At 47.1% G+C, this 26,706-nt stretch overlaps 2 protein-coding genes across 7 annotated transcripts in view; one reads left to right on the forward strand and one right to left on the reverse strand.

Moving 5' to 3' along the window:
- Positions 1 to 2,649: 2,649 nt before the first annotated feature.
- ANKRD40 (ankyrin repeat domain 40) lies at positions 2,650 to 15,658 on the forward strand. Of its 2 annotated transcripts, none has more exons than XM_082372629.1 (5): positions 2,650 to 3,058; positions 8,276 to 8,424; positions 8,769 to 9,254; positions 12,415 to 12,587; positions 13,200 to 15,658. In XM_082372629.1, the coding sequence occupies exons 1-5, from the start codon at positions 2,925 to 2,927 to the stop codon at positions 13,344 to 13,346; spliced, it is 1,089 nt and encodes a 362-aa protein (XP_082228755.1). In that variant the 5' UTR covers positions 2,650 to 2,924; the 3' UTR covers positions 13,347 to 15,658. The 2 variants fall into 2 exon arrangements, with proteins under 2 accessions (XP_082228755.1, XP_082228754.1); XM_082372628.1 differs by having other exon boundaries at positions 2,653 to 3,058; positions 12,415 to 12,596.
- A 2,137-nt stretch (positions 15,659 to 17,795) lies between these two features.
- ABCC3 (ATP binding cassette subfamily C member 3) overlaps positions 17,796 to 26,706 on the reverse strand; it is a 42,794-nt gene continuing 33,883 nt past the window's right edge. For 4 of the 5 annotated variants that reach the window (XM_082372545.1, XM_082372544.1, XM_082372548.1 and 1 more), the window contains 5 exons: positions 24,742 to 24,888; positions 24,435 to 24,593; positions 23,695 to 23,861; positions 21,029 to 21,223; positions 17,796 to 18,411 (listed from right to left, as the gene is read on the reverse strand). In XM_082372545.1, coding sequence (XP_082228671.1) covers positions 18,303 to 18,411; positions 21,029 to 21,223; positions 23,695 to 23,861; positions 24,435 to 24,593; positions 24,742 to 24,888 — 777 coding nt within the window. In that variant the 3' untranslated portion in view covers positions 17,796 to 18,302. The remainder of the gene's footprint in view (positions 18,412 to 21,028; positions 21,224 to 23,694; positions 23,862 to 24,434; positions 24,594 to 24,741; positions 24,889 to 26,706) is intronic. The other variant, XM_082372546.1, reaches the window with a different exon arrangement.

Here is a 26,706-nt window from a genome sequence, read left to right on the forward strand (position 1 = left end):
TACCTTTCTACAAACTTCCAAGTCACCAATTATGCCTTCTTTAATATTCAGCATACCACCACATCTGTTTGCTTCCCATCTTCCAGTAGTCCAGGCTTTGTTTACCTGGGTGAATTTGAGTGTGTAGGAAATATGGAAGAGTAATTGCCCCAATTCTTTCCAATTCTGGTTTTGCTGACTTAATAGGTAGTTTAATTTTGAAATCGAATTGCTGGTTTCCTTGAACCAGTTTTTCTCCTATGCTCTTCAGGTCTTTTAAAAGGCTCACTTAGGGAATTCCCTGGTGCTCCAGTGGTTAGAGCTCTGCACTTCTACTGTGGGGGGCGGGGAGTGGGGGATGGCGGGGAGGCAGGCAGAGTTCAATCCCTGGTCAGGCAACTAAGATCTTGCAAGCTGGGTCTTGAGGCAAATCAATCAATCAATCAATCAATCACTCACTTAAATGATTTCCATAAAATAGGTAACAGGCTCACAAAACCTCTTGAGACCTGAATTCCTTTCCACTCAAAAAACAAACAACAACAACAACAAAAGTTAAACCATACATTTTGTGTGTAAAGGTTGTTCAACTAAAGGAATAAATGTCTGTTAATTTTCTTTTTCTTTTTTCGGCTGCGCCACTCAGCTTGTGGGATCTTAGTTCCCTGACCAGGGATCAAACCCGGGGCCCAACTGGCAGTGAAGGTGCCAAGTCCTAACCACTGGACCACCAGGGAATTCCCTAAATTTTTAAAAATAAAAAATAAATAAGGGACTTCCCTGGTGGTCCAGTGCGTAAGACTCCACAATCCCAGTGCAGGGGGCCCGGGTTCGCTCCCTGGTCGGGGAACTAGATCCCACATGCATGCCGCAACTAAGAGTTCTCATGCCACAACTAAAGATCCCGCATGCTGCAATGAAGATTCCGTGTGCCGCAACTAAGATCCAGCGCAGCCAAATAAGTAAAAAAAAATTTTTTAATAAATTTATTTATTTTTGGCTGCATTGGGTCTTCGTTGCTGTGTGCAGGCTTTCTCTAGTTGCGGCGAGCGGGGGCTACTCTTTGTTGCGGTGCACGGGCTTCTCACTGAGGTGGCTTCTCTTGTCACGGAGCACGGGCTCTAGGCGCACAGGCTTCAGTAGTTGTGGCACGTGGGCTCAGTAGTTGTGGCTCGCGGGCTCTAGAGTGCAGACTCAGTAGCTGTGGCACACGGGCTTAGTTGCTCCATGGCATGTGGGATCTTCCCGGACCAGGGATCGAACCCGTTGTCCCCAGCATTGGCAGGCAGATTCTTAACTGTGCCACCAGGGAAGTTCCTAAAATCCTTTTTAAGGAAGGGAAATTTGACAAATAAATCCTTACAAAGAGAACTCACAGATTTTGATCTGCAGTAACTACCAATTTTTTTGAACTGCTTTTTAAAAAAAGAGGCCACTACCTACTCCTCTGTCACACAAATTGTGCTAAAGGGCCCAATTCCAGTACTATGCATGTCAGCTTCAGATGGAGTATCATGCTGGATCTGAGAATTAAAGTTTAAATTGGGGGACAAATAAAAATGTAAGCTCAAGCAGAGTTCCAGTTCACCATAGGATCAATTTAAGTGTGCAGTCAGTTTATATTCAGTACCACCTGGTGTGCACTGTGTACTGTGTGAATGACTGTATCATAATAAACAGATTTGGGTTTTTCTTAAACAGTAGCAAGAAAAATGCTTGCTGTGCAAATCCTGGGCTGCCCCAAGGGAGGCAAATGAAAACCCCAGGCCTAAATTTGTCTCTTCCTATTTTATCTCCTCTCTGCGTTCAGACCTTTCTCTTTTTCACCCTAGGGTTATTCCTTAATCCTTCCGACCCCATCTGCAATCTTCCATCCTGTGCCACATTGAAAGATGTCTCTCGGGCGCCTGGGCTCAGCAAAACAATACTTTTCTTTTTCTCCGGCTGGTTAGTAAAGCAGTGCCAGCCCAGGCTCTGAGCCTCATTAGATTGATTAGGCAAAGAAGTCAGGCAGAATGCTGTTTATACTTTGCACCGTTCCTCTCCCCAGCTCCTGATATCAGAGACCCGGATAACTCCAAAGCCTCTTTGGTGTTCTCTTCTTTCTTTTTTCCTTACATGGCCTTCACGGAGAGTAATTAATTAAGATTTAAAAGCAGTAATAAATCACATTTTATAGACTCTGAGCACAATATAAATATTTTTCCTGAAAGCCAATTTAGAAGAAATCTCTAAAATGAGATGAAAAACAACAGCAATTGAAATAAATAATCGAACCGAATAGTCCCAAGCACTGTCAAAAGAAGAACCGTGTACTCTATCTCTGCAATAATAGGCATATATTAGGATCGTTTTCAGCCCATTTCCCCATCCTCCTGGGCAAGAGTTGGTTCAGATAAGGAAAAAGAGCCAAACAAACCGGGGTGGGGGTGGGGTGGGGAACACTAATTATTTTTGATGCCTGGTAAACAGCCTGCGCCAGGGGATAAGGCTTTTCTGGCTCTCAAATACCCGTTCTTCCCTTTCCTTGTGTCTGTCCTCGTCCCTGGAAGCTGCGGGGTAGGGAGTTCTAAAAATAGTCGGTGAATCACGGCAGATAATATTGTGCAGTTGTTACATAAACAGCCAGCCCGCGCGGGCGCCGAGGGTAGGAACGGAAAATATCTGGGTCAGGGTTGTCACTCCGAATAGGTTCCCCCGGAGCCGGCCTGCGGGAGGCGCGGCCGGGAGTAGGCCTGGGCCCACGGGCCGGGAGCAGCAGGGGAGTGGCGGGCGGCCCTCGGCGGGGTAGCAGAGGCAGCTGGCCGGGCGCGGGCGGCGGCGCGAGCTGGGCGGACGTGCTCCGCGCGGTCTCCCCATGGCGGGGAGCGGGCCGCGGCGGCGGCGGCGCTGACCGGCCGGGACTGGGCGGGCGGGCCCGGGCGGGGGCCTGGGGCTGAGGGAAGATGAGCGCTCTCCTGGAGCAGAAGGAGCAGCAGGAGAGGCTGCGGGAGGCCGCGGCCTTGGGGGACATTCGGGAGGTGCAGAAACTGGTGGAGAGCGGGGTGGATGTGAACTCCCAAAATGAGGTCAACGGCTGGTAAGTGGGGAGCGGGGGAGGCCTAAGGGCAGAGCATCCGGCCCGGGCGCGAGCTCGGCCTAGCGCTGTCCCCGACGCCCTCTAAGGCGTGGCCCGGCGCCCCGGGTCAACGAGGCTGTGCGCTCTGGAGGCCAGACCTGGCCCCCTCTGCCTCGGGTACAGCGGAGCGTCGTGTCCAAATCCCGGCCCACGTGGTCCTGCCCCGGCAGCGCCCACCCGAACCCTGGCTCCCGCCGTTCCCCCCACCCCACCCCTAACGTGGCCGGAACCATGCTGGCTACGACTCTCACCCTAATTTGGAGCTCACCCCAGTTCGAGTCTGGAATTACTATGAAGAATACGTCTGTGCAGAGCAAAAAGCATAAGCAACTGAGCAAATGTGGATCTTATAAACTAGCACGATTTCTTTTCCCAAGACTAGGAAAAAAAAAATCACTTGCATCCCTATTCTGCTTCTCTGTTGTCTCACTGCAGCAGTGATTTGCTACTACCTACAGCTGCCTGTTGCAGGAAGACCCATTCATTTATCCTATAGTGTTTGCTTTGTTTTCTTACAACAGTTTCAAATATGGGACTTCAGATGCCTGCATGCAGTTGAGTCCTTTCCAACTAAATAAGGAATCTCATTTTAAGATGTGCTGGTGGTCAAGTTTTAAGTTACTGAATGTGGTATTACTCTGCTCTCTTCACATTTAAATTTTAATTTTTTATTTGATCCAGGTTATGCTTAACCAGCCTATTTTGCTAGCTGAGAGTTAAAGTGAGTTTGCAAATGTTTTATTTTTTAAGGTGGAATCATACAGTTTGAAACTAAAAGGGACATTGGAGATGGGTTCAACTCCAGGGAATAACCTGCCCGAGGTCACACGACTATTAATATAAAAGCCAGGACCGGAGTCGCAGTTTCCTGACTTCCTCACAAATCTATCTACCAACTTACCCTAAGGAAAACAAGCTGGGTAGCTGTCCAGAAAGCCAGGAAACAGTAGAAACTGCTTTTTTGTTTTGTTTAAAAGTGTTTGCAAACTAGCTTGCTTTTCTCTGTGTGTGCCATTTCTAGTATTGCTATGTGGTTCACAAGCTGTGAATCATTGTTTTGGCACTGGGAGGCAGTGTTGTGTAGAAAAATGAGCCTGGTCTTTCCTGCAGGTTCTTCTCCATTCCTGCTTGGATATACAACCTTGCCCGAGTCACTTCATTTTCCAGTTATTTCAGAAGAGTGTTGTGAGCATTTAAGGAGATGCAGCATTATATAAGTAGCTAACATTTATTGAGCTTGCTCTATAGTGCAAACAAGCTTCCAAGTGCTTTACGTGTATTATCTCATTCACAACTACTCAGGGACATAGCTATTGTTATTCTCTCCATTTTGTAGGTGAGGATACTGAAGCCCAGAAGGATTAAGTAATTTTCCCAAGGTCACAGAGTTTACAGTAACTGATGGCGCTGGGAAACAAACCCAGCATCTGCCTCCAAACCATACTTCCTCTTTTTTTTTTTTGGCCGCACCCAACGGCATGTGGGATCTTAGTTCCCCAACCAGGGATCGAACCCGCACCCCCTGCAGTGGAAATATGGAGCCTTAACCACCGGACCACCAGGGAAGCCCCCAAACCATACTTTCTTAACCACATAGTAGGTGCTCAGTGAATGTAAGTTGGTTGAACTATGAAGAGGCTTTCATAGATTTAATTGGGGGAAGATGTCTAATAGGACTTCAAATTCAGCATGTCCAGGGTTGAGTTCCTGGTCTCCCTCGTACCCCTAATTGTCCCCAGCCTGCTCCTGAGTCCTCGTCTCAGCATCTGAGGTGCACAGGCCAGAATCTTTGGTGCCCTCCTTGCCTCTGTCTTTCCCTCACACCCCACATCCAGTCAAGCTGCTAATCCTGCCAGCTCCACTGGCAGCGGTGTAGTTAGAATCTGACCATTTCTCACTAGCTCTACCACTACACCTCTGGTGCAAAGCCACCATCATTCCATCACTTGGATTAATGCAGTAGCCTCCTAACTAGTCCTTCTACCCTACATCTTTTCTCAGCACAGCAGCCAGAGGGATCCTGACTTAAAACATAAGTCAGATAATTTCATTCTGCTCAAAACCCTTTAATGGCTCCCATCTCACATTGAGTAAAAGCCCACAGGGTCCTACAGTTTCGACTCCTTGTCCCTGCATCCTCTGTCTTTACCTCTAAGCCTCACCTCCGGCTTTACCCCCTTGCCCCCTTCATTCTGCTCTCCTGGCCTCCTTGCTTTTCCTGAAAACACCAGGCACAATGTTGATTTAAGGCCTTTGTGTTTTCTCTTCCCGTCATTTAAAATGCTTTTGTTCCCTCACCTCCTTCAGGTCTTAGCTTAGATGTCGCCTTAATGAGTCTTTCCTTGACCCTCAATTTAAAATTGAGCCATGCCCCTTCCCTGTCTCTGGCATTTCCTAATCCCTTTTCTTTCTTTATTGTCCTTATAATACAATCTCTGTGTACCATAGTGTTTTGCTTATTTGCTGACTGCCTCAGTTTTCTCATCTGTAAAGTGGGAGAATGTTGATAATAGTACGTAACTCATGGGTTGTTTAGAGGATTAAATGAATTAATATATGTAAAGCTTTTAGAACAGTGTTCAGTATGTAAAACATTATGTCTGTGTTAACTATTTTTTCTTTTTTAACTATTATTATTTTATTAAGCAGTGTGCTGGGTAATGGGATATAAAGGTTACCCTCAAAAAACATAGTCAGTAGCATAGAAAAGCAGAATGGTTACTGCTTTCAATTCTTAGCTGCTCAGTAACCACAATTTCTGCACAAATGAAATTTGTGCCTCTGGTCTGAAATACTTCCCAGCACTGAAAGGATGCCCAGTGCCTCTGGTCTGAAATACTTCCCAGCACTGATAGGCTATTCTGACTGCAAATTTAAAGCTTAAAGAGTTCAAGTTCAAAGATACAGCTCCCACATCAATTGTAATTCAAGTGTCATGCATACCCCTTTGCTTTAAGGAACAAGTATAATAGCTCATGAAGAAGTTGAAAATATTGCCTGGCTACAGTGCCTGTGAGTTCTGGCCACCCAGAGCCGCACAGGTCTGGACTATAAATGATGATCACTCAGGGTACAGGGCTGTGGGGGACGTGCTATGTTGACTTAACTCCACTTTACATGGTGATGCTTTAGCTAGTTGGTTTGTCCCCAAGTGTCTCAGATCCACTGGCAGTATATTTCTTCCTTCACTCTCAAGCTTGTCATGAACAAGTGATTTACTACTAGCAAGTGAGCACTTTACTTCCAAAAGGGAACATTTTTCTCATCATGCTCCATTCATTTTTGAGTGCTTGCTTATCATTATAATTATTCATTTTCAGACTTTCAAGACATCCACACACAAACACACTCTCAGCTGTAGTTTGCCCAGAATCAAGGATATATGGGATCCTTCTACTCCGAGTAATGCCCACCTTGTCCTTGGTTCACTCATTCAGCAAATATTAATTAAGTACCCGTATATTCAAGCAGATACTTCCTTACCTTCACACAGAGCTTATATTTTAGAAGTCCATATCAAGACTCTTACCTTATTTTCCCCAAATTGGCATTTTCTTCATCATAGAGTACCTTTTAAAGACATCTGGATAATCTAATTCTAATGAGTAATAGCTTGGAATGTCAAATATCACTCTGAAACATCAGTGGAGTTGCTCCCAGCCAGCCAGACAAGCTGGCTTTCTGTAAGTCATAAATATTAAGGTGCCCAGGGCAAATCAGCTTTTTCCTGAAACCAATTGTACTTTCTAGATAGTTATATTTCTCAGGTGGGTGACCTACTCCTCACTATTGAACATATGTTCTATTCTTTACCATATTTATATTCGTCTATAAGCTCTGAAGATATTTATCTCAGTTCAATTAGAGAGTTGGTGAATGAGGACATTTCAAAACAGAGGTGAGGGGGCTTCCCTGGTGGCGCAGTGGTTGAGAGTCTGCCTGCCAATGCAGGGGACGCGGGTTTGAGCCCTGGTCTGGGAAGATCCCACACGCCGCGGAGCAACTAAGCCCGTGAGCCACAACTACTGAGCCTGCGTGTCTGGAGCCTGTGCTCCGCAACAAGAGAGGCCGCGATAGTGAGAGGCCCGCGCACCGCGAGGAAGACTGGCCCCCGCTTGCCGCAACTAGAGAAAGCCCTCGCACAGAAACGAAGACCAACACAGCCATAAATAAATAAACAAATAAATAAAAAATTAAAAAAAAAAAAACAGGGGAGAAAAATAATTTCCTTCCATAATAACATTCAGCTTTGGCAACTGGGGATGAATTTAGTAGCTCTATTAAGTTGGAGTATTGGCTAGCATGTTAATTATATTTCTGTGCAGTGTTAAGATAATAGCTCTTTAGAGTGTGCATAATCCCTTCCTATGTGTACAATAGTAAATAATTAGTTTTACTTAAATGAGTCTAATACTTCAGAAGAGTTCTCAAAAATTTTGACTGTTGATGTACATTTTTCAAGTGCTTTAGGAATTAAAGTACGTGTGCGTGCCTTAAACACAAGGTACTGCACACGTACTTTAATTCCTAAAGCACTTGAAAAATGTAGCCTTCTGGAGAGAACTAGAGAAGTGAACTCTTAAAAATGGGAATTTGGAAATCCTTTTTGTGTGTGTGTGAAGGAGAGAAAAGGAAAGAGGAAAAGAGTAACTGAGATTCAGACAGGGATATGCTGTAGTAATAATTTTAGCGGCAAAGCAAGCTGCAGATGAGAGATGGTTAGTAGCCTGATAATATTTAATCTTCAAGTGACATTTGGTGCATATGAAGCAAGTTTCCATAGTCTCTTAAAAGGAATATGGCCATGTAAAAATATATTTTAAAGAGACTGGTACAATCTAATGAGCGACACTGAAAGAGTTAACACACAGGATATCAGTAGAGTTATCTAGCCAGCCAGGCAGCCAGCCTTCTGAAAGCCATTGAAATAAAGCTCCTAGGATAAATTAGCTTTTCCCAAGGGCCAGAAATGAAATTGAAAAATCAATTTTAAGCATATTAAATATTTCGATCATCTGCTTTCTGAAAAGAGAAGTTAAGATTACCAGCCTGATTTTCTGGTTCTAGCTGAACTCTTAACACGCTTGTATATATTTATTTACTGGTGTGTAGAATTTGAAATCCCAAATCACCTCTCCACTTTTTAAATCACTCTTTTTTTTCTTTTCTTTGCCATAGGACCTGTTTACACTGGGCATGTAAACGCAATCATGGTCAAGTGGTTTCTTACTTGTTAAAATCAGGAGCTGACAAAGAGATTCTTACCACAAAGGGAGAAATGCCAGTCCAATTAACATCAAGGAGAGAAATTAGGAAGATTATGGGAGGTGAGTCTGTGTTTTGAGGCAACTTTTGATTTTGTCAACCTAATTTAAGACTTATGGTATTATTGTATATATTCTTGAGGCCAAACAGCCAGTCTGTTTCTAAAAACAAGATAGTCTTAACTGTGCCAAGATAATTATTCCATATTGTTTCTGGAAAGGTAGGCATTATAAAGTTTTGGTTTTTATCTGTAAACTTTAAGGTGATAAAAATGGTAACGCTAAACGTGCAGTAAACACTGATCAAAATATTTGTTGTATACCAAAGGACACTAGCTTTCACAAGATACTCTACTTTGTAATTTTTAAAGGGCTATGTAAGTGTTCTGTGTTTCCGTCTTTTTAAGTGGAAGATGATGATGATGACCATGACGACCTCCCCCAGCTGAAGAAGGAGTCAGAGCTGCCCTTTGTTCCGAACTATTTGGCCAACCCAGCCTTCCCTTTCATCTATACCCCTGGGTCGGAGGATTCAGCCCAGCTGCAGAATGGGGGCCCCTCCACACCTCCTGCATCACCCCCTGCAGATGGCTCGCCTCCATTGCTGCCCCCTGGGGAACCTCCCCTGCTTGGGGCCTTTCCACGGGACCACACCTCTTTGGCACTGGTTCAGAATGGGGATGTGTCTGCCCCACCTGCCATACTCAGAACACCAGAAAGCACAAAACCGGGTCCTGTTTGTCAGCCACCGGTGAGTCAGAGTCGCTCCCTGTTCTCTTCTGTCCCGTCCAAGCCACCAATGTCTCTGGAGCCTCAAAATGGGACGTATGCAGGACCAGCGCCAGCATTCCAGCCATTTTTCTTCACCGGAGCATTTCCATTTAATATGCAAGGTAACCTCTCATCAGCAGACAGCCTCTGCAACAGGGCAGGTGGTGTCCAGAGGTCTAGTGCTTTACTTCCTGGTTTTCTGAGGAGTGGGGGTGGGATTTATTTATTTTGCGTATGATTACAAAGTTACAGGAAAGTTGCAAGACTAGTATAAGGAACTCTCTTTACTCAGATTTACAAGTTATCTTTTGCCCTTTTGCCCTGAACTACTTAAGTGTGTTTTTCCTAAGAACAAGGATAGTCTCTTACATAATCACCGTATAATGACCAGATTTAGAAAATATAACCTTGACATAATACTATTCTCTAACCCATAGTTCATATTTAAATTTTGTCAGCTGTCTCAGCAATGCCCTTTGTAGCTATCTTCACTCCCTCCACTCCGCCTCCCAGGATCAACCATTGCATTTGGCTATCATGTTGTTATAGTCTCCTTTAATCTGGAGTATTTCCTCAGCCTTTAGCTATCATTTTAGACCTCAGAGTTTTGAAGAGTCCAGACCAGTTATTTTGTAGAATATGATTTCCTTTCATTTTTTTCTCTATTTATTAGGTGGTATTCTACTATAAAGAAGGGCTTTCCCTTCTCCTCCATTTATATCAGTATGAACTCACTGATTCTTATTTTATTTATTGGGTTATAATCCATTAGTATCATTATTTTGATGTTCAAATTATGCCAGATTTATCCAGAGGGAGCCCCTTGGAGCTTGTTCTTGTGTCTCTTTGACATGTCCATCATTCTTGGAGCACTTCCTTACTTTGTGGTACAGCAAGATGTTTCAGGCTCCCTAGTATAACTTTCCCCGCCCCAGCCTTGGAATCAGCTGTTTCTCCAAGGAGCCCTGGTTCTTTCTGGTGGAGAACGGTATTCAGAAGCCAGAATGTGAACACTGGGTGTGCTCGCTGCTGCTAGCATCGTTTCTTCTAGGCTCACTCAGAAAAGAAAGAAAAAAGCAAGCAAACAATAAAGAGCAATTGAATGATAAAAGGAAAGATTCACCAGGAAGATATAAACTAAACATGTATGTACCTAGTAACATAACTTCAGAGCATTCTAAGTTCTCATTTAATTGTTACAACAAACTCATAAACTGGGTATTATTATTTACATTTAATTTTATTTATTTATTTATTTTGGCCTCCCTGCACAACTTGCAGAATCTTAGTTCCCCAACCAGGGATTGAACCTGGGCCCTGGCAGTGAAAATGACGAGTCCTAACCACTGGACTGCCAGGGAATTCCCATTATGTACATTTTATTTATTTATTTTTTAAGATTTTTCTTCTTGGCTGCCCTGCGCAGCATGTGGGATCTTAGTTCCCCGACCAGGGATTGAACCTGTGCCCCTTGCATTGGAAGCATGGAGTCTTAAGCACTGGACCGCCAGGGAAGTCCCTATGTACATTTTAGAAGTGGAGAAACTTAAATGCAAAGAGATAGGTAATTTACCCAGTATCACATATCTAGTACATGATAGAGCGGGGTTATACCCATTTGTACCACAGTCATTCAAGGTTCAAAAGGTCACAAAAAGTAGAGTTGAAAGCAGCTCCCACAATTTATGACAAAAGCAACAAACTCTCCATTGATATTTTAGATCAGCGATCCCCAACCTTTTTGGCACCAGGGACTGGTTTTGTGGAAGACAGTTTTTTCTACAGACTGGTGCGGGGAGGGGGAGAATGGTTCAGGTGGTAGTTCGAGCAATGGGGAGCCCCAGACAAGCTTCGCTGGCTTGCTGCTCACCTCCTGCTGTGCAGCCCCGTTCCTACTGGTCCGCGGCTGGGGGTTGGGGACCCCTGTTTTAGATGAAAAGTAGAAAATGAACATATGCTTCCTGGATATCAAGCTGTACGCTGACCTGAGAGGTGTAGTGAAGTTAAAAAAAAGAAAAAATAGGCAAGCAAACACAAATATATGTACTTTTTTCTGTATTTCTATATCTATTTAATCTAGATCTTTTAAAAAATATTAAAAACTGTAAATTAATCCTAATACCTCCAATTCCAGTCTAACACCACAGGGTATAGCCTAGTCTTACCTTTCTTTTTCCATATCAGTAACTCCCTCACTTTCTGTTTTTGAGGACCTATTACTATTGTTGTTGATAACAGTGGCCCATGGGTGGCATGAGGGATTCATATATAAGGAGCAAAGCAGAACCACCAAATGCACATGGGTGTATGGCTTGGGCCATCATGGCAGCCAGGCTCAGAATTTAGGAGCAGACTGCTTAGATCCCAGAGCCACAAATAATGGTATTTGTTTACTCTCAAAGCCAAGGTTCCTCCCTTATTAAGGTATACTGAATTCAAATCATAGTCAGACTTTAATTTTTATTAGTAGCTTATCTTTTTGCTCTTGTACTGTCTTTATTGCAAGGATTTTCATATCTCATAAATATCTTTAGATCCACAATGTTAAATCTTTTTTTTGTGTAATTATTTATTTATTTATTTATTTTTGGCTGTGTTGGGTCTTCGTTTCTGTGCTAGGGCTTTCTCTAGTTGCGGCGAGCGGGGGCCACTCTTCATCACGGTGTGCGGGCCTCTCACTGTCGCGGCCTCTCTTGTTGCGGAGCACAAGCTCCAGACGCGCAGGCTCAGTAGTTGTGGCTCACAGGCTTAGTTGCTCCGTGGCATGTGGGATCTTCCCAGCCCAGGGCTCGAACCCGTGTCCCCTGCATTGGCAGGCAGATTCTCAACCACTGCGCTACCAGGGAAGCCCCACAATTGTTAAATCTTTATAGAGTAATTCTTGTACCATTATCTTTCCCGTGCCTTCTTTTCACCTCGCTTCCCCTTACCCTGCTTATGTGTAGTTTGATACCCAACACATTCTCAAGCCTTTACCTGCTTAGCTCCAGCGGCAGAAGTAAATTGTCCTTCTGTACAGCTGGGATGGTTGTCTGCCGTCTCCCCCTGCCGCCCCTTTGTGAACCACAGTCTTAGATATAGGGAGGACAATGCAACTGCACCAGCAGAGCCAGAACTGGGCCTGAGCAAACCATGCTGATTGTGCTTAGTTTTCTCATTGGGTGGCACAGGCCTTCAGCACAGGGCATGATTAAGGGTAACCATCTTCTGGAAAAGATCTTAAATTACATCTGGTTACTATGCCAGAATCATTCATTAACATTTCTCCCACCTTTTCCCTAGAGCTGGTACTCAAGGTGAGGATTCAGAACCCATCTCTTCGAGAAAATGATTTCATTGAAATTGAACTGGACCGACAGGAGCTCACCTACCAAGAATTGCTCAGAGTGAGTTGCTGTGAGCTGGGTGTTAATCCTGATCAAGTGGAGAAGATCAGAAAGTTACCCAATACTCTGGTAAGAAAGGTAAGAAAGGTCCGTTAAGTGGTTGCTTTTTCCATTTGGAAAATACCCACCTTCCTCCTTGGGTATATGAGTCATAGTTGAAGAAATGAGAAGAGAATAGAAAAAGAGCAAAGGGTGTTTTTCCATTGAGCTTTCTTTCCTCTACTGGGCCTATAGAGACATTGGCATTTCTGAAAGTGGTAGGATACCAGAGAGAATGTTCTGAATTACCATTCACAGGTACCTATTTTTGGTTGTTTCTCTTTAGTGATCTGTAAGGATTACCTTAGTGCACTCTCAGATGTGCCTTGTGTTTTATAACATAAGAACCAGGCTAAATTATAGTGCAAATCTACGTAGATACATGTGTGGTCCTCCCAACATCTCTGGTTCCCTGAATGTCAGGCTTCTGGCTTCTCGGGGCCCCTGAGGAAAACATCCCTGCACTGCCTCTCCCTTCGAGGTGTGCTTATCTTGTAGCAACTGCTGTTAAGGCCTTCTACCACTCCAACCCAGTTCACGCTCCTGGGGAATTTCCTGCACTATCACTGGTATCAACACAGCACACCAAACACATAGAGACAAGCGGCTCCTCTTAATCTGTTTAACCTATTTTTGTTTTAGGACAAAGATGTTGCTCGACTCCAAGATTTCCAAGAGCTGGAACTGGTTCTAATGATAAGTGAAAATAATTTTCTGTTCAGAAATGCTGCATCCACACTGACTGAAAGGCCTTGCTACAACAGGAGGGCTTCAAAACTGACTTACTAATGCAGCAGGGACTTTTATCACTGAGTACTGTGACAGTGTGCATTACCTCTGGGCCAAGGACAAGCCATTGATCTAAATGCCTTGGATGCCCCAGAGGGCCCCTGGTACCACTGCATCAGATACACTAACATCGTTCTGCCAAGGTAGGAAGCCCCTGACCCCGAGCAGCGGTGCCACTCTTCCGAGCCTCTTGGTGCACAATAAACCTATTGCTTGAAGCTGTGAACAGCTGAGAAGTGGCCTGGAGAGGCAGAAGCCGACGGGTCTATATCCAATGTGTTTTTTGTGCAGAATGTAAGAGAGTTGTCTAACAGAAGCTGAGAGAGAGCAGAGCCTATTTCTAGCTAGTCCTGTTGACAGTGCACCCGAAGGGCCGGGAAGCGCTTCTCTTGGTGTTGCGTGTTCACGACTCTCCAGAAACGTGAACTGACTAGAGAGGAAAACTGGGGAAAGCACAGGTACTGGACATAGGAATTTTGGTGTGACTTGTGGCTGTGAGGTTTCACATAACATACTTATAAATGTTACTCAGGTTAAAATTATTTAAGAATACAGTTACCTAATTGTAAATATGCTGTTAACCAAAAGAGCTTCCCCTCCCTGACTTTTTCCGTTGTAAACACTCTTGACTGCTTCTGTCTCTAGATTGCCATCGCCTAGACAGTCATCTCTGCATTAACGCCCCTTCGTGGTCACTAGAGGGCTCTCTGACGCCTTCTAAAAGAGCAACAGCTTTTTTTTTTTTTTTTTTTTTGCTTTTTTTTTTAACTGAAGCGATCCCTGTCTTCGTGTTTCTGTTTAATTGCACTGAAAGAGAAGAGCACAAACATTGCCAGTCCATGTTCTCCACTTTCATTTTCCACTACAAATGAAAAGCAATTTTCCAGACTGAATCTGTTGCTATTTTAAAGGTTATTGTGGGAAACTGAGCTAAAAGGAGTTAGCATCTTTATTTTTGTATCAAAGATAAAGATTATTTTGAAACTATTGGGATTTTTACACAGCTCTGAAATCTGTTGCTTTTGTAAACAAGTTGTTTGATCTTGGGCATCCTCCACAACCACCACCAACCTACTTAACAAAGTCAGTTGTGAGTCTACCAGGCTTTGTTCTCAAAACAAACAAATACCTGATTAAACTCTTGAGCATGGCATAAGAATTTTTCTAAAGAACGCATTTAAGGATTCTTTTCCTTCCCTTCAGTGTCATTAATGTTAAAAAGAAAAGCTACTGTCTTGTTGAAATAAACAGCTTAACTTTAGAAACAAGAATGAGCACACAGACAAACAGGAGAGCAGGGGTTTGAAGCCAGCTGTTGAAGAACATCCCTGCTGTCTTAAGAAGCTTTCCCCCCATAGTGCCTATAGTTTCCAAAGAAACTTAACTTCCTAACTGTGTTAATTTTATTGGAACACTACAGATTGAGAGAGAACGTGCAGAAGATGTCAGTGGAAGAGAATGTTGTGCTAAGATAATGGCCTCCTGCTGCTGCTTAAATGCTGAGCTGGGGTTGAGGTGTTTTCAAGGCCAATGTGGAGTCACTCTGTTCAGTGACTTAATTGTATTACAGCAATTACCGATGGTGAGTTACTCACCCTTGTGCAGTGTTTGCCTAACAAACAGAGTAAAGGTTATTTATTACTCACTTTCTCTGAAGTACTTTAAAGAAGAAACTTCCCTTGTGTTTCAACCAGTCAGAAGATAGTCTGTCCAGACAAACTAACCCTTTTTTTCCCTTACCTTCGAAAAAAGTTACAATTTACTGATACAGTTAAGGCTAGTTTTATCCTGGAATAAATAAATTCAGTATTAATTCATGTCTAAATCATTGGGGTTAATACTCTTCCAGCCATACAGATCAATTAGAAATTCTTGGAAGCAGTTGAAGCCCCTGGCTGGGAGGTGGCCTACAGAGGAGTAGCTCCAGGGCATTTCCGGGGCTTAGAAATGGAGGCCGAGGGAGTCTCAAGTGAGAGATGGGCCCTGCCCTGCTCTCTCTTCTCCCTTATAAAGTCCTCTGTGGTCAAATGACTCTTGCGTATGGCAGTGAATTAGACTGCACAGTTGCTGGTAGGTGAGTTTAAAGTCTTAATCTATGCATTCAGAGAAATATTTTTATACGCTTTGTGTAATTTATAACAAGGATTTTTTTTTAGCTTTGTTAACTGTGAATTCGCCCCTCCTCCTCCACTGCATATTTAAAGCATGTGCTCACACTGTGTGTAAACATTCACTGAAGATTTTTCTCTTCGTGAACTGCTGACTGTTCAAGCATAACAAGTATTATTAAAATTAAATATTAACTGACTGAACCCACATTCTTTAATTTTGGCCTCCTAAACAGCACTATACTTCTAATAATACGGGGTTCAAATTGTTGGACGGTTCCAGGGAGAAAACCCTCTGGAGGGACTGGTCCCCACCTGAGCCTCCTCCATCCTGCTTCTGTAGTGGCGTGCACGCCTGTCAGTGGCACCGGAGACAGATATTTTGTGCGGTGTCTTCCTCTCAGTTCACAGCAGTCAGCTTCATTTCCCCAGAGTAGCTGAGCCAGCTAGATGGAGGTCATCCTCTGTTAACCACATTTTTTGATTATCCTATTTACTTTACACAACTGAGCCTCTCCTTTGGGCTGTCAGCACCTGTCAGGGCCTCAATGAGCTCAGAGGCAAACTCCCAAGACAGGAGAGGAAATACAGCCTTACACCTTCAGATCTTTAGCTGAGAATGATGCCGAATGAATCTACGTTTCTGTTGGTTTGGGGCAGCTAGAGCCTCACAAGCCAGACGTCATGCCAAATCGGCCTGATAAATCAGGGAGCATAGCAGAGACCTTTTCTTAGCTCCAAGGAGAGGCAGAATAATTTGGGCATCATCTGTGCTTTCATACTTGCTTTATCACAAGGATGGAAGTCTTCTTCTATACACTCATAAACATCCTGGGCAGAAACAGCCTGCCAAAAAAAATGTGATTAACCTTTAACAAATAGTCCTGCAGCACAGGCTGGCCCGATGCATATAGAAAAATCAGATCAAAGGAGCCGTCTCCACACCTACTGCAAACCATTTAGGGTGGAGGAAAAAAAAAAAAGCCATCACCCACAACCAGTCACATTATACCAAGAGTAAAGTTTGAAGAAATGAGAGTCAGAGGAGACCAGAAAACTTAGTAAGGTAACAAAGAGAAGAGATCCCTTCCAAATAGAAGGCCATGTGCCAAGTAAATTCTGACCTGCAGAAAAATAAACACTTCATTGGCTTGCTCAAAAAATGCAAATTTAATTCACCCCCTCATCTCATTTACCAGCCTGGGACTGTCAGGATAGGGGGCAGCCTCTGGCTGCTCTGTGCTCCAACATTCAACTTCAGCCAGAGTGAGGAAGATGAATGACTTGGAGATCTCACTGGTGATGGGGACCTGTCCGGAACAGACTGTTAAAGGGGCAAGGAAATAAAGCACCATGCATTTCTCATCCCCTAGAGCAGCGGTCCCCAAACTTTTTGGCACCAGGGACTGGTTTCATGGAAGACAATTTTTCTATGGAGGGGGTGGGGGGGAGCGGGCTCAGGGGATGGTTCAGGCGGTAATGCAAGCGACGGGGAGCGATGGAGAGCAGCAGATGAAGCTTTGCTCGCTTGCCCGTTGCTCACCTCCTGCCGTACGGCCTGGTGCCTAACAGGCCATGGACCGGTACCGGTCCATGGCCCGGGGGTTGGGGACCCCTGCCCTAGAGAAGCAGGCGTAGTGGTCTGAGGGATGACATAAATGTGGAGGTGTTCGGGACTTCCCTGGTGGTGCAGTGGTTAAGAATCCACCTGCCAGTGCAGGGGACACGGGTTCAAGCCCTGGTCTAGGAAGTTCCCACATGCCGTGGAGCAGCTAAGCCCGTGCACCACAACTACTGAGAACCTGCGCTCTAGAGCCCGTGAGCAGCAAATACTGAGCCCATGTGCCACAACTACTGAAGCCCGCGTGCCTAGAGCCCGTGCTCCACAACAAGAGAAGCCACTGCAGTGAGAAGCCTGCGCACTGCAACGAAGAGTAGCCCCCGCTCACCGCAACTAGAGAAAGCCTGCGTGCAGCAACGAAGACCCAACGCAGCCAAAAATAAATAAATTTTAAAAATAAAATGAACTTAAAAAAAAAATGTGGAGGTGTTCACAGCAGCTTTCCCAAGAGGCCTCGGGTCAGATTTCAGGGGCTTTATTTCTCACCTTTTTACAATATCTGCACAGCAGCGCAGGAACTACTGGCAATTACCCAGTGAATTTTGGCTGTGAAGACAATATCTCTAGCCAAAAGTTCTTGGGTTTGAAGTTTTCAGATAATTCCAGCCATGTAGATGTGTATAAAGGTTACCTCTGTCTCTCCCTCCTTCCTTCCTGCCTCCTCTAAAGGTCCTAGCCCCCAGACCTTGTGAACAGAGAAAGGCTACATTGGGGTGTGTGTATTGTTGACACGTAGCTTTATTTCATCAGTGCTCCATTTTTAATGGATCCAGGCCAGCACCCCAGAGTACCAGACTCAGTTCCTAGGGACGGCCTGACCTGGCAGTCTTCTGTTCCAGAAGGAAAAAGCTTTATTAAAATTAAAAAAAAAAAACTTCAGAGTAGAAAATATGAAAAATCATGGGGGTAGGGAGGTCATACCATGAAATGATGATTGAAAACAGTACAGTGTGGAAATAACACCACATTGGGAATCAGGAGACCTGGGGACTAGTCTGGGCTCTGCCTCAAATTAGCTATGACTTTGGGCATGTCATTTGCCTCTTGGGCTTCACCGCCTCACCTGGAGCATTTAGCATGGTTATCCTGCCAGGCACTTAACAGGGACAAAAACCTGACAAATGCCCCCAGCGTTTGCCATCCAGTCCATTCTGTAGACATATCTGGTGTCCTTTCCCTTCCTGATGAAAACCAGGAATGTCCAGGAAGAAATCCCAGGAATATATTCTAGGCAAGTCCAGCATCTCTGGCCATCCCGTAGAAGATGCCTCTGGCTGCAATGAGGTTGGTTGGAGAATCAAATTCAGCTATTGTCCCTTTGTCCAGGACCAGGACCCTAGCCAAAGAAAAGAAGTGGTCAGGTCTCCATCAGCCCAGATCTGGTTTCATGGTCCAACCCTGCCCTTCTGGGTACTGCTCAGGCCCCGCAGTGACATGCCGACCCTCCCACTTCAGTCAACCCACCCAACACAGCGCTACACCACATGTGCATGCTTGCAAGGCTGGTTATTTTAGCCACTCCGTTTGCTGTCCTGGCAGATGAGGCAATTTCTGGGATCAAACACAAGGTCCGATTCATCTTTGCTAGTCGCGGCTCTGAAAACCTTCCCTAATGAGCCCTTCCCTTCGCCAGGGTCACAGGGCCTGTGTGCTTCCATCTGCTTTGTGCCAACTCAAAAAGGCACACGGCGGGAAACTGGGCTGCAGTGAGGCCTGATGCTGGAATGTGGGACTTTGGCTGCAAATCTGGCTGCTGCTGATGGGTGGATCTCCCACCGCCCACACACACACAGTCAAGCCTGGGCCTGGGATTAGAATCTCTTGCCAACTAAACACAGGGTGCACCTGGTGCAGGGCCAACAGGCTGGCTCCCAGGGTGAGGCAGGAGCAGAAAGGCTCCCCCAAGTCCCAGGAGATGCTCCTCAATAAGAGGGCCTGGACTGCACCCACTCTGTTTCCCCACCTATGGGGCTCCCAGAAACGTGTCCTGGGAAGATGTGTGTCTGTGGATATCACTGCCTAGCCACTGCCCAAATTGAAGCCCAGGAGACTGCCCCCCTCGCTTCAGTGGCTTCTCATTGCCCTTAGGGTAAGGACTGAATGTTTTCCCATGGTCCTCAAAATGCAGCAGAGTGAGGCCTGTCTCTTCCTCCCTCTCCTCTTGGTTCTACTGCCCCTTCACCCTTTCTACTCCAGCCTCATGTGCCCTCCTACCTCAGGGCCTTTGCATGTGATGCAGCCTTTTCCTGAAATTTTCAGCTCCCTCCCTACCCCATCTCCTCCCCTGCTCCCCAACTTTTACTCATCCTTTAGGGCTTGGCTGGTGCTTCCCTTCCTTTGGAGAGTAAGTGTCCTAGCTGTCCTGTGTGGATTGGCTTCCTCTGGCCTACACATGTGGACCCCTGCTTCCTTCCTGAAGGCTCTAATTACACGTTCAATAGCGTGATTATTTGATGAATTTCTGCCTGCCCCACTCGAATGACTGAACTCCCAACCCCCAAGATCAGTTCGAGTATTCGCCCCTCAGAGCTGCTGGTGAAAACCATTTTCAGTTAGGCCTGGGAAGAGATCCTCTCGGTCCAGCCCTTTCCCTTGTCTGGACCCAGGGCCCTGGACTTCCTGCCCACCCTCCCTTCTCCCAGTGGGATCCTGGATGGGAGTGGAGGGGGGCGGTGTGGTAGGGATGGAACAGACAGTAGCATCAGGCATTCTCAGCTTGGTTCCCAAGCCCCTGGGAGCCGTGTGGGGAACTTCTGAGAGAGGGCCAAGGTCTGCCCATTGCCCTGTCCATGTATCTCCCCACCTCCCCATGCCCTGCAGGTGTTTGTTTTGTGAATGAAGCCTTGTTGATGTACTCCCACTATACTCCTTCAGAATAGATTTGTTGCAGCCTCCTGCCTCTTCCTCACTCTGAGCTCCCGTGTCTCCAAGAGAGCCAGCCTGGCAGGCCAGCACCAGCTCGCTTCCATCAGGCTTCTGAGTCACCCAGCCCCTCCCCTGTCCTCCAGCAGCACACCTTGACATTAGGCACAGTGAGCAAACAGGTCACGTTTTTTTCCTTTTGGCTGAGTGAGCTGCCTCCCCAACGAAGCCATAAGATACCAAGAGCAAGGCTCCTTCCCTAATCCTTTGAGAAGCTGGTTCTAGGGAGAAATTACAGTAAAGGACAGCACTTCCTAGGATCACCTGCACTTTTTTTTTTTAACATCTTTATTGGAGTATAATTGCTTTACAATGGTGTGTTAGTTGCTGCTGTATAACAAAGTGAATCAGCTATACATATTCATATATCCCCATATCTCCTCCCTCTTGCGTCTCCCTCCCACCCTCCCTATCCCACCCCTCCAGTCACCTGCACTTTTAACGCTTTATTTCATTGACTCCTTACAACAAGCCTGAGAGAGAGAGGTTCATGAAGGTTTTGTGAATTGCCCAATGTCATACAGCAGTCAGCAGCAGAGCCAGGCTTGGGACTCAGCCCTCTGCTTTCCCACAACAAAGCATCTACTCCGCGTGGGACCCGAGCATCGTGCACCTTTCCTCAGTGGCTTCCTGGTCTGTACACTTACCTCACAGGATGGGAATGAGGCTCAAATGAAGCCATGGCCATGTGGGCACTCTGGAAACAGTGCTCAGGAAGTGACGGGATTTGGCATGAAGGATCTGTTTCCCCTCACCTCATAGTATTAAGGGGTGGGGGGGGGAAGTGAGCCATGCCTAAGGAGCCCCAGTGTGCCCCTTCCCCAAAGCGTCCCTTGTGTCTCAGAAAGCATCACTGTGCCCCCGGTGCCCAGATAACCCACACTGTTCTGCAACGCCCCCCCCCCAAAACCTTAGACGACCCCACGAGGCTCCCATATCCACATATCCAGATAACCTTAATCTGCCTGCCACTTCCCCACGGCCCAGGTGACCCCACCAGGTCCCTCCCTGCTTGGGTTCCGGTGCCCCACCTGGTGTAGTCCATGATGGTGTTGAGCCGATGTGCGATGGTCAGCACCGTGCAGGCCTCAAACTGGGTGTGGATGGTGGCCTGGATGAGGTCATCAGTCTCCAGGTCGATGGCGGCTGTGGCCTCGTCTAAAACCAGGATGCGACTCTTGCGAAGCAGGGCTCTGGCCAGGCACACGAGCTGCCGCTGGCCCACGCTGAAAATGGGGAAGGCAAGGTATCTCTAGCTGGGTGCCCCCAACCTGCCCCCAGGCCTCATTCCCCAAACTGTTTCTGTCTCCACTCCTTCCCAATGGCCCAGGGCTGGCTCTCTGTCTAACCTCTCCCATTTCTGCCTTAGCCCAGTACTCCTGGAACACAGAGTTGAGGTCTGGACACCACGGGGATAATGAGGGGCCTTGCGGGTAGAGCCAGTACTTAACAACATTGTGAAATCCCCAGTCTGTCTCTGGCACCCCTGGCCTCTTCTTCCTGTGCTTTCTTCCCTATCCTCACTCCTCAACTAGTGTCACCGTGTTTTTCTGCTTCAATCTATCAGTCATTTACACCTTAGTAATAACACACTTAAATGACTCCTCCTGGATATTTGCACACATCATGTTATCTTGCTGAGCCTAATATCACACAATTTAGTCATCTTCTGCCCCCATGGGGAATATAGGTCAGGGTTCCGTTGTGGGAACAAGGAAGGGACAGGGCAGAGGAGGCTATGGGGGGTTCCCCGTGTCTGGTCCCTGGGAAGGTGGGGGAGGGGTGGAACGCATACCTTCCACCTCCTGCCTTGGAAGCTAGAGCTAAGGAACAAAGAGAGGCTGTGTTCCCAACCACAGAGGCTGCAGCACCCCCCACACCCAGGGACAAATACCTCAGCCCTTCCCGCAGGGGTGAGTCACTACAGCCCGAGTGAAGGCCAGGCTCTCTCCCCGTCCTATTCCCGCAACTAATGAAGGTTTTGGCAGCAGAATGAGCCGCCAGATAGAGCTCAGGGCTGATTTATGGTGGGACTGGCACAGGATACAGGTTACACTTAAAGTGGCTACAAGCTCAATGAGGGAGGAGGGGAGTGGATTTCTGTCTCAGATCCTGGGGGATGTGGGGATGGAGGGGATGCTCTGGGGAGAGGTGCTGATGGCAAGCAAGGATAGGAGAATGGACCAAAAAACAGCTGTGGGGCACAGGGTCTGAAAGCCTAGGCTCGTCCGCCAGCCACCCCCAACATGGTTGTGTAAGTGAAATCCAAGTACTGTGCACATTCATTGTTACAGGGCTGCCTGGGGAGGCGGGGGCATCCCACGAGTGGCTATGATGCAGCTAGGAAAGTTTTGGGGCAAAAGCTCCCACTTCCCTGAGTCCTTGCCCCACCCCTTGCTAGCTGAGCAGCTTTGGGCAAATAATTTTATACTCTGGACCCTCATTTCTGGCCCACAGGACTGCAGTAAAGATTAAAGGAGACAGTAGAAGCCAAAGTGCCTTGAACACTATTAAGTGCTGAGCAAATGTACAGATTTTTGTTTTTGTTTTTTCTGGAGAGAGTCCAGTCCATAGGTATGGACCGAGTAGAATAATACGAATAGCTAAGTTTCTCAGGAGTATATCCAGTCTAAGTGCTTTCCATTTCATCACAATAACCCTAAGACTGCTCTGTCCAAATGATGGCCACTAGCCACATGTGACTGTTGACCACTTGAAATACGACAAGTCTGAATTGAGATGTGCTGTACGTGTAAAAATACACACGGGATTTTATACTTGAAAAAATGCAAACTATCCGTAATAGCTTTTGTATCAATTACATGTTGAAATGATATTTTAGATATATTAGGCTACGTAAAATACACAATTAAAATTTATTTCATCAGTTTCTTTTTCTTTTTTTTTAATGTGGCTATTAGACAAATTTTATTTACACATATGTGGCTCATAGTATATTTTTATTGGGCGGCATGGTGCTAACAGGTATGGGACTGTTATTATCCCATCAGAGTAAAGGAAAAGAAGGCACAAAGAGGTTAAGCAGCTTGCTCCAAATCACACAACTAACACAGGTACAAGTGCCTCAAGCCTTTAGACTCAGTAAGAAGTGACTCTGGCCCTCCCTGATACACGGCACAGCAACTGGTGATATAAGGTCAGGGGCTATAAGGAAGCAAAGAAAGGCCCGGAGAGCTCACTTTGCCCACTTCTAAACCACAAACAAAACTGCATCCACCTTGGAAAATATATAAGATTTCTCTAAAGCTCTGTAGGTTTCCTCTTATCTGCTCCACAGGTTCAGTCCACAGCCCCTCCTCAGGCCAAGCACAACATTGACAATCTCACAAGAGAGGACCGATTAGGGCTTTGGAATCTCCCAGGCATGTCTTCTCCCAGCTGTGTGACTTTGGCCCTGCCTCAGTTTCTCTGGAGCTTGTGTGAGGAGTCAGTGAAGTAGTGCAAGTGCCTGGCACACAGAATATGCTCAATACAAGACAGTGCCCCCTGAGTTCACGCTGGCTGAGATGGGAGTGGGAGGGCAGGAGGGGGCTGGCCTGTGCCCCCTGAGTTCACGCTGGCTGAGATGGGAGTGGGAGGGCAGGAGGGGGCTGGCCTGGATTTGGTGTCGTTTGATGCTAGACCCTCTATAGTGCTGCAGAGTGCTATTCCTGACCCACCCACTCCCAGCTGTTACCTGAGATTCTCCCCGCCCTCGGAGCACTGGAAGTCCAGGCCTGCCGGCTGGGAGCTCACAAACGTGTGCAAGTGGGACTGCTCCAAGGCTCGCCACATGTCTTCCTCCGAGTAATTGCCAAAGGGGTCCAGGTTCATGCGCAGGGTCCCCGAGAACAAGATGGGGTCCTGGGGACAAAGCAAGGCCTCAGAGGGAGGCAGCTCAGGCCCCATAGGAAGCCATGGGCCCCAAGGTCAGGGAACAAGAAAGGGGTTGAGGTGGCGGCATTCCCACTCTGACTCCAGCCCTCCAGGAGGGAGGCAATGGCCAAGGAGATAGAAAAACGCCTGTGGGGAAGTGATAAACCTCAGCTTTGCCAACCCAAAATCCTGCGCTAAGGCAGAAACCTGAACCGCTAATCTGACTCCAAAGTGTCCAGTCAGCAGAAAAAAATACCCCAGAGGAGTCAGAAAAAGTGAAATGTAATTCAGAGCTATGAAACCAGGAGGCCAGGATAGAAGGCCTCTGGGGTGGGCTGTGTGGAGGGGCCTGTTGTTCTGCTGGTCCAAGAGGTCAGAGGACAGGGTCTTATTGGGCAGGAGACGTCTGACCCTTCCAGACCCACGACGGGGGGCCGCTCTGTGGCTCTGCTCCAGCCTCCCAGAGAGAGGTCCCAGTCTTGAACTCCAAGCTACAGAACAGGGGTGGGACCTGCCGCCAGAGTCACTGGTCAGTGTGGCCAGCCCACGCCAGGCTGCTACCTGGGGGATGATGGTCAGCTGAGAACGCAGGTCATGGAGCCCGATGTCGGCCACATTGAGGCCGTCGATGAGGATGTCGCCCTCTGCGGCTTCCAGGATGCGGAACAGGCAGAGGGTCATGGACGATTTGCCAGCCCCAGTGCGGCCCACGATCCCCACCTGGAGGCAGTGGGGGCCGTCAGGGGGAGGCTGGGGGTCAGCGGGGCTGTTGCCAGGACTCCCCTGGGAGGCCAAGCAGACCCTTGGGCTGGGCCCCTGCCATCCCACAGACCCACGCTTCCCAGGGAAAAACCCGCCCCACACGCACCTTCTCGCCACCTCGCACTTGTAGACTCAAGTCCTTCAGCACCAGCTCCAGGCCCGGCCGGTAGCGCACAGAGTAATTCCGGAACTCCACCTCACCCTGCAGTGGCCAGCCCGCTGGCGGGCGGCTGCCCTCCACCACCCAGGGGGCCTGGCCGCCAGGGGAAGACAGGATCCTCATCAGGGGGGCACCTCTTCCCCAGCCCAGCCATCTCCCAACTTTGGTCTGCCTCCCTCCCCAGGCCCCTGCCATCCTCACCCACCAGGGACCCTGGCGGGGAGGCCCTGGTGCTCATGTGGCCCAACGTTGTGGTTCAATGTCTCTTTATCCCTCTGACATTATTCCCCACAGAACTTTGCTCTTCCCTATTCCCCCGTGCCCCATGGCCCTAAGCGGCCCCTCCCACCTGCCCTCACTTCCCCTTTCACCATTCTTTATTATTGAGTGGCTACTCCGTGACAGGTAGTGGGGTCAACAATGGTAAACAAGACAAAGTCCTTGTCCCCATGAGGCTTACATCCGAGTCTAGGGGGGCATACAGTTGACAAATAAGTAAGTCTACATAATGTCAGATGGTGATGAGTGTGGATAAGTGTCTGGTGTTGCTATTCTGTACAGGGTGGTCAGGGAAGGCTTCCTGGAGGAGGTGATATTTAAATAAAGACCTGAAGGAAGTGAATGAACAAGACAAGTAGATATCTGGGGGAAGGGCATGCCAGACAGAGGGAACGGCAAGTACAAATACTTCCAGGTGTGTTCTGGATCGCAATGACAAAGGTGAGAGGTAGGAGACAAGTAGTGGATGGCCCCATCACATAGGGCTTTGCTGGCCATTTTAAGGACTGTGTTTTTTTACCCTGAGTAAGATGTAGGGCCATGCACAGAGGAATAACATGATTTGGTGTGTTTTTAAAGGATCTCCCTGCTGCTATTTAGGGGAGGGAGAGTGGAGGGTGTTTTGAAATGGGGGTTCAGACTGTCAGCAGTCAAAAAGCAAAGCAGCCAGTATAGGTAGACCGCTCTCTTGAGGAGGTGTCAAGAGAATGGACAGTAGGGTTGGGGGCAGAATTTTTGAGAATGTGGAGACAGGATCATGTGTGTAGAGAGGGGATATGGGAATGCTAGGCACAAAGAGGGAGAATTTGAAGATCCCAGAGAATGGGGGATGAGGGAATGATAGGGGATGCATGGGGAAGACAGGGGTAGATGGGGGCCCCATGGGCAGGAGAGGCCAGGTTGGGAGGAACAGGTGGGGTGGGGCTCAATGGGGGCTGACAGGGCAGGAGCTCAGGTCACAGAAGCCATGAAGTGCTTTCCAAGTAGGAGCGAGGGGCTATTTTGTCTGAATGTTGCTGAGAGGTTGAATTAGATGAGAACAGAAAAGTGTCCCTAGGTCAGGAAGCGGGAAAGTCATTGGTGAGTGGGTTCAGTGGAGTGATAGGGCCAGAAACCAGGCTACAGGGTGATGAGGCAGTGGGGAGAGCACCTGCAGACCATATTTTAAAGCCAGTTTCACAACAAAGGAGAGCAGAGAAATGGGACATAGGATACAGGGGAAAGGGAGGGTTGGTTTGAGTGTCTAGAATGGAAGCTACAAGAGCTTATTTTTGCGTGTGGATGGGAATCATCCAACAGAGGGAGCAAGATGGATGATGTAGCAGATGGAAGGTGTGATTGAGGAAGTGAAGTCCTTGGGTGGCCATGCAAAGAAGTAGAGGGAGTGGACTTTGAAATGAGAAAGGAAGAAGGTGGAAGGGACACAGGCAGATTTGAAAGTCTGGAGGCAGGAAGGCTGAGGGAGTTCACATCTTGTAAGCCGTTTTCTCACTGAAGCGTTAGGCAAGGTTGATGACTGAGCCTATGATGACCGATGACTGAGTGATTCGGTCGATGACTGAGCACAGGGAGAAGGGGATGTGGGGGTTTAAGGAAAGAGAATGGTCGAAACAGAACTTTCTGAAAGTGGGA

This window comes from Balaenoptera borealis, assembly GCF_965194805.1.
Source record: "Balaenoptera borealis genome assembly, chromosome: 20".
Taxonomy (NCBI): Eukaryota; Metazoa; Chordata; class Mammalia; order Artiodactyla; family Balaenopteridae; genus Balaenoptera; species Balaenoptera borealis.